This window comes from Austrofundulus limnaeus, unplaced genomic scaffold, assembly GCF_001266775.1.
Source record: "Austrofundulus limnaeus strain Quisiro unplaced genomic scaffold, Austrofundulus_limnaeus-1.0 Scaffold287, whole genome shotgun sequence".
Taxonomy (NCBI): Eukaryota; Metazoa; Chordata; class Actinopteri; order Cyprinodontiformes; family Rivulidae; genus Austrofundulus; species Austrofundulus limnaeus.
In genome coordinates, this window is record NW_013952689.1 from 492967 (window position 1) to 499723 (window position 6757).

General features: G+C 41.1%; 1 protein-coding gene across 1 annotated transcript in view; it reads left to right on the forward strand.

The window, feature by feature from the left end:
- The window catches only part of syne1b (spectrin repeat containing, nuclear envelope 1b), a gene marked incomplete in the record, with an annotated part of 311340 nt that overhangs the window by 249006 nt on the left and 55577 nt on the right, over positions 1 to 6757 (forward strand). Inside the window, 10 exon segments of the mRNA XM_014021303.1 lie at positions 586 to 735; positions 918 to 1094; positions 1198 to 1353; positions 1426 to 1581; positions 1998 to 2168; positions 3432 to 3565; positions 3684 to 3888; positions 4780 to 4962; positions 5046 to 5192; positions 5272 to 5426. Coding sequence (XP_013876757.1) covers positions 586 to 735; positions 918 to 1094; positions 1198 to 1353; positions 1426 to 1581; positions 1998 to 2168; positions 3432 to 3565; positions 3684 to 3888; positions 4780 to 4962; positions 5046 to 5192; positions 5272 to 5426 — 1634 coding nt within the window.

The window sequence follows — 6757 nt, forward strand, 5'->3', positions numbered from 1 at the left end:
TTAATAAGGTTAATAAGTCGTTTAGAGGAAGACCCAGGACACGCTGGAGGGACTATGTCTCTCGGCTGGCCTGGGAACGCCTTGGAGTTCCCCCGGAGGAGCTGGAAGAAGTGGCTGGGGAAAGGGAGGTCTGGGCCTCCCTTCTGAAGCTGCTGCCCCCGCGACCCGACCCCGGATAGGCGGAAGAAAATGGATGGATGGATGGATGGAACTAAAGTACTGTATTCTTTAAGAATACTTTAGTTTTTAAAGATATTTATTCAGTTCAAAGTAGAAAATAAACTCCATACACTGGATGGATTTTGATGAACATTGGTCACTGGATGTTTTTGCACAACTGATTAACTTAAAGAGTCAAGATGGCCGCCAGTGCAGATTATCATTTGCCAACACATAAATGGCACAACCCAATTTTGACCTCAATATTTGTAAACTAAGTTACAACCAGCTGTAGGTCAGTCTCAACACATCTCACACGTTGCATGACACCTGACAGTATTTATAAGGTTTGACCAAAATCCTGCTCAATGTAAGATGAAACCTCTGACAGGAAACCGTTTCTAATAAATCCTTTTTTAATGTCAGATCCAAATGGAGAAGTTGGCCTCTCGTCATGCTATTTCTGAGCTCTTTAACTGGATCTCACTGATGGAGAACATCATCGAAGAAGATGAAGAACATCTCAAGAGTGCTGTGGGATCAAATGTAATTCAGGACTACTTGCAAAAATACAAGGTAAGGAAGTTTTTTTTCTAACTGGTACTACTTTTTTGTTTAGACCTTTGTCAAATACTGGCACATACACCATTGAGGTAAATGAAAATTACGTCAGACTGTATTTTAAACATGGATATTTCTAAGTTCATTAACAGGTCTGGGTCTTTTTTAATAATAAATCTACTGTTTCTTGACTTCAGGGCTTCAGAGTGGATTTAAGCTGTAAACAGCTGACTGTGGACTTTGTCAACCAGTCGGTCCTGCAGGTCAGTGGTCATGATGTGGAGAGTAAGCGCAGTGATAAGACTGACTTTGCTGAGCGTCTAGGAGCTGTGAATCGACGCTGGCAGCTTCTACAAGGCCGCATTAGTGAAAGGGTGAGCTCTTATTCACTGACTGTTACTACACGATTTATTACTTCTACTACTATTACTACTACTACTATTCAGAATTGTAACTGTTGCTTTTGTACAAATCTAGATCCAGTTTCTTGAGAACCTGTTAGAGATGTGGCTGGAGTATGAGAGCAGCGTTCAGGCTCTGAAGTCCTGGATGGCAGCTCAGGAAGACAGGTTGAAGAGAAAACCTCGGATCGAGGATCTAACATCTGTGCAGAATGCTCTGAAAGACTGTCAGGTTGGGTTTTTTTATGTTAATCAAAACACGATTCTTCTACACTCAGAATCTCACCTTCATCACTCTTTTAAGGAAATGGAGGAGTTATTAAAAGAAAAGGAGAAAGACCTGGAAAGAGTGGAAGAACAAGGCTGTGCCCTGGTTCAGAACAAGACAGACGAGGCCTGTGCCATTGTCATGGAGACGCTTCAAAGTGTCAATCACACCTGGGCTAACCTAGACCACTTGGTAATTCTCCTCTTCGCATTTTAATGAAAAATCACATAACTTTTTTGTGTGTATGTTAGCAAAATATCTGTTGAATTACTGGACAGATTTTATTAAAATTCTCAGACAATAATAAATGGATGATAATAATAATTGGATGTACATCTACAACTGATGGACAACCTCTTGGAGCCAGTTCAGTTTGATGTGGTCAGTTATAACTCAGTCAGTTTTACAGACAGAGTTAGTATTTGGTGTGGAAGTACCTGAGAGTCATTCCCACCACGTACTAAGTGCTAAAACAAGGTTTTTGTTTGAATCTGTGACATTCAAGGCGGTAGGTGATTGCTGTGATTGCTGGGTTAAATATCTGTGTTCTATTAAAATACTGTAGAGTGTTCAGACTAAATGTCCCTTGTGTATTTCCCCTTTACCAGATCAGACAACTAAAGATTAGCCTGACATCAGTTCTGGATCAGTGGAGTCTTTACAAATGGGCCTCAGAAGAGATCAACGTCTACCTGATGGAGGGCAGGTACTCTGTGTCACGGTTCCGCCTCCTGACAGGCTCCCTGGAGGCAGTTCAGCAGCAAGTACAGAGTCTGCAGGTATTTTAGAGAGAGGACTTGATTCATTCATTACATTTAGCATTAGGATGGTTGGAGGAGGTTTTCTTATTAGGTCCATTTTTAAGGAGACCAATAAGCAGTAAAGTCCCCCTTCACTATTCAGTTGAAATATTTTAGTTCTAGATCTTGTTGTTTTAGAATAAAACATGTTAATTAAACACTGACACATATGGCTGTGAGAAGCTGGAGCTCCATGACATTTAGTCCAAAGCCATGAGAAAACACAAGAACCATTATTTACAGTTTTAACAGGTCACAAAAAGTTGGACTTTATATGAGTGAACAGATATTTTGATATACCTTATGGTTTTTAAACAATGACAGTTTAAGTCTGATTTTTAAAATTGTTTCCATAATGGTTAACTATGGAAGAATATTGCATTCACATAATAAAAAAGTATTTGACTCCTGAGCTCAAAATTACGAGATCAGGATCTTGTAATTATGAGATAAGAATTACAAGAAAAGATCTCATAATTATGAGATAAGATGTCGTAATTATGAGATAAGAATTACAAGAAAATGTCTCATAATTACGAGAAAAGATATCACAATTATGAGATAAGATGTCATAATTACCAGATCAGGATCTCATAATTATGAGATATTATCTCATAATTACAAGATCTTATCTCATAATTACGAGAAAAGATCTCATAATTACGAGAAAATATCTCATAATTATGAGATAAGATGTCACAATTACGAGATCAGGATCTCATAATTATGAGATCTTATCTCATAATTACGAGAAAAGATCTCATAATTATGAGATAAGATGTCATAATTACGAGATCTTATCTCATAATTTTGAAATCTTATCTCATAATTACGAGATCAGGATCTCGAAATTATGACATCTTATCTCATAATTATGAGATATTTTCTCGTAATTATGAGATCTTTTCTCGTAATTATGAGATAAGATCTTGTAATTATGAGATCTTTTCTTGTAATTATGAGATAAGATCTCATAATTATGAGATCCTGATCTCGTAATTATGAGATCAGAGTCCTAATTTTTTTTTTTGGTGAATGCAATGATCTTCCATAGTTACCTGATGATGACGTTGACTGGTGTTTTTATTTTTGAGCTTAGATTTTTATAAAACTATGTTGGAATGTGGACAGCATCAGGATCATTTAGCATTTTCTTCAGAAGTGTTCTAGTTCTAAATATTGTCACGTTTGTTGGTAAATGTTTATTTGTAAACGTTTGTTGGTAAATGTGTGTCTGTGAAGGACTTACAGGAGGAACTGGGGAGAAAGGAGAGCAGTTTGAGAAAGTTTGGAGCCGTCACTCACCAACTCCTGAAAGAGTGTCACCCTTCAGTGTCTGATTCTCTAAACAATGCCCTTAAGGAAGTCAATGCAAGGTCATTGTAGAAACATGTTTCATTGTTTTCAGTTGTTCCTATGTTTATTAGTTTTGAAACGTAAAACAGGTACCGAACATTTAAAACCTGTAGTGAATATAAGTCATGTTGCACTCAGATGGAGCGAGTTGCTGGAGGAGATCGTGGAGCGCCTGAGGAGCAGTAAAGCTCTGCTGCAGCTGTGGCAGCGCTACAAAGAGCTTCATGATCAGAGTTGCAGCAGCATCCAGGTGCAGGAAGACCAGGCAGACCAGTTGCTGAAAAACACCTGCAGCAAAGACACTGCTGATGATGAAATCACCAGCTGGATCCAACAGTGCAGCGTGAGTGGAGCAGATCTCAGTTTGATTCTTTACTCACTTGTTCAGTTTGAGACTGCAGGTTCTTCTGACAAAATATTAAAATATAGTCTGATGAGTTACAGGCAAACAACCTTTTAAGCAGTGCCTCCACATGGTGGACAAACAGGTGTAACGATGACAATCAAAACTGTTCACAAGCAAAGGAGGACTATCAGCCTAACAAAAGATTATTAGTGCCCTGATTATCACCTATTGTTTATAGAGGATCATGTGCATCATCACCTGACTATTGTTGGGGCCCTGATTTTCACCTATTGTTCACAGGATGCTGAGTCATACTTGCAATAACAGCATTGTAGGAGGGGTACATTTGGATATGGAGGCCTCTGCCTCTGTTTAATGGTAGATGGTTTTTCTTCACAAAAATGGTTTCCTTTACTCCTCTCAAAGCAATGTTCCTCTCTATCAAGGATGAGAACATCTTCAACCCTGGAAGAGTGACCGCTGGCCTGTAGATGAATGCAAACTGCAGAGTCCTGGTCTGATGATGCAGTTCTTCTGTGTTGGGACATTCTTTTGAACAGTGGCTGCTTTGTTTCCCCGATGTATAACAGATCACAGTCCTCCTGACACTTAACAGCATACTCAACATTACTCAGTTTGTGCCGGAGGACCGGATCTTTGTGGTGAACTAATCTTTGCCGTAACATGTTTTGGGATTTGAAAGCCACTGGGACGTCATGTTTAGAGAATAAACATCTCACATTCTCTGACATTTTAAAATAATTTAATGAAAAGAAATGAGCTGAACAGTCAGATGTGTTATTTCAAATACATTTAAACTGATAAAGTATCTAAACCTTTTTTTAGTTTGTTTTAAATTACTGACATTTTCTTGGTTCTTTGTTTTAGGACCTGCTACGGTCACATGTTCCAGTGCAGGCCTCGCTTCAGGTTCTGCAGGAGCTGGGAGAGCAGCTGAAACAGCAGGTGGACACATCAGCAGGATCTGCCATCCAATCAGATCATCTTTCTCTATCACAGAGGCTGGCTGGAGTGGAGCAGGCTCTGAACAGACAGCTCACCACCCTGCAGGTAACAGACTGGAGTTAGAACATGTTTCTACATTTACTGTAAGTCTTGGACTGACGGTCATCTGTGTGTTAACTCTGTGTCAGACTGGAGTGCAGTACTATGAATCCTTTAATAAACACCTGGAGTCTCTGGCTTCCTGGATTGTTGAAGCTGAGGAGGTTCTGAAGGTCCAAGATCCCAATGGCTGCACCGACATGACTGTCATCCAGGAACGCATGGAGGAATTGAAGGTGCTTTCATTTTTTCTTCCTCTAATTTATTAAAATCGTCTTCGGTCAAAGCTGAACAAACATTTGTCCCATTTTACAGAAGCTCATGTTGAAGTTCAGCTGTATGGCACCAGAATTAGAGCATCTTAACGAACTTGGTTACAAGCTCCCGCTCAATGATTCAGAGATCAAACGCATGCAGAACCTCAACAGAAGTTGGTCGACAGCATCAACACAGACTACAGAGAGATTCAGGTATGTTAATTTCCAACATTTTTAATTTTGTCTTGAATAGCAGAGAGGGCATGCCGTCACAAACAATACCATGTGGAAGCACTGTATGGAAACAGCTCAGACATTTTAAATATCACACAGAGCTTTATACTGTATCTAACTCTCTTCTTGGGCGATGGTTCTCAAATTAAGAGGCATCTCCCATAATTCTTTGCATGGTAGGAAGCAATTGGAGCTACGTCACTGAGCAAAACTCCCCAGCCTTTCTCCAGCAGTGCGCGTGCTATTGTTCCGATCTGAGGTTCTGATCTGAGGTTCTGATCTGAAGTTCACCTGAAGTGTGTCTCCAGGTTCCAACCACACATGAACCACGCTCAGCCGTGCAGTTTTTTGATGTTTCCCGGTAGAAGCTGCACGCTTATGCATTTGATGTCAGCCGGTTAAAAAAGAAAAGATGCTGCCAGTGGATCAGTGCTTGGACAGAGTAAAGGCAAACCTTCTCCTTGGCAAAGGCAGAAAAACGTAAGGTTATGAATATAACCACGGTTCCTTGAAGGAATGGAACGAAGTACAACACACAGTTGTATATGGGACACGCGCGCCTGGCTGAAGCCACCTCTAATCACGTCTTTAGACCGGTGACGTGGTGACGTTGAACGTCGGGTGACAGGCTCCGCCTTCACCCTATGAGTTCGGAGTCACCAGCGTCATTACTCAGTTAGATACCGCCCTTCACAGAGCCTTTGTGATGTGGGGCCAACATCCATTCCTTTAAGGAACCGGGGTTATATTCATAACCTTACGTTCCTTTCCAGTCATTCCACTCAGTACAACACACAGTTGTATATGGGACTTGTCAAAGCGCCCTGCAGAGCAGTATCAGACCTGAATTAAGTAGTGTGCCTGAGTAAGTACTGTACTAAGGCAGAGCTTTGGACCCGGCAGAAAGTACAGAATGAGCCACCGAAGGTGCTGTTACATCCAGGCTGTAAAATCGTGCAAATGTGTTTGGTGAGGCCCAGCTGGCCGCAGCACAAATGTCACTCACAAGTACACCTTTAAAAAGGGCCCAAGATGTCGCTACACCCCTGGTGGAGTGAGCTTTAACTCCAAGAGGGATTGGAAGATTTTTGCTGCTAAATGCTAGCAAGATGGCCTCTACAATCCAGTGAGAGAGTCTTTGTCTAGAAAGAGCTTTACCTCTGTGTGGGTTAGCAACAGCCACAAACAGCTGATCACGACTTTACAACCTGTGTGCGGCTGATGTAAGTGCGTAATGCAAGTACGGGGCACAGAAGATGCAGCCTCTTTTGCTCCTCAGATGCAAAAGTGGGGGGGGGGGGGGGGGGGGG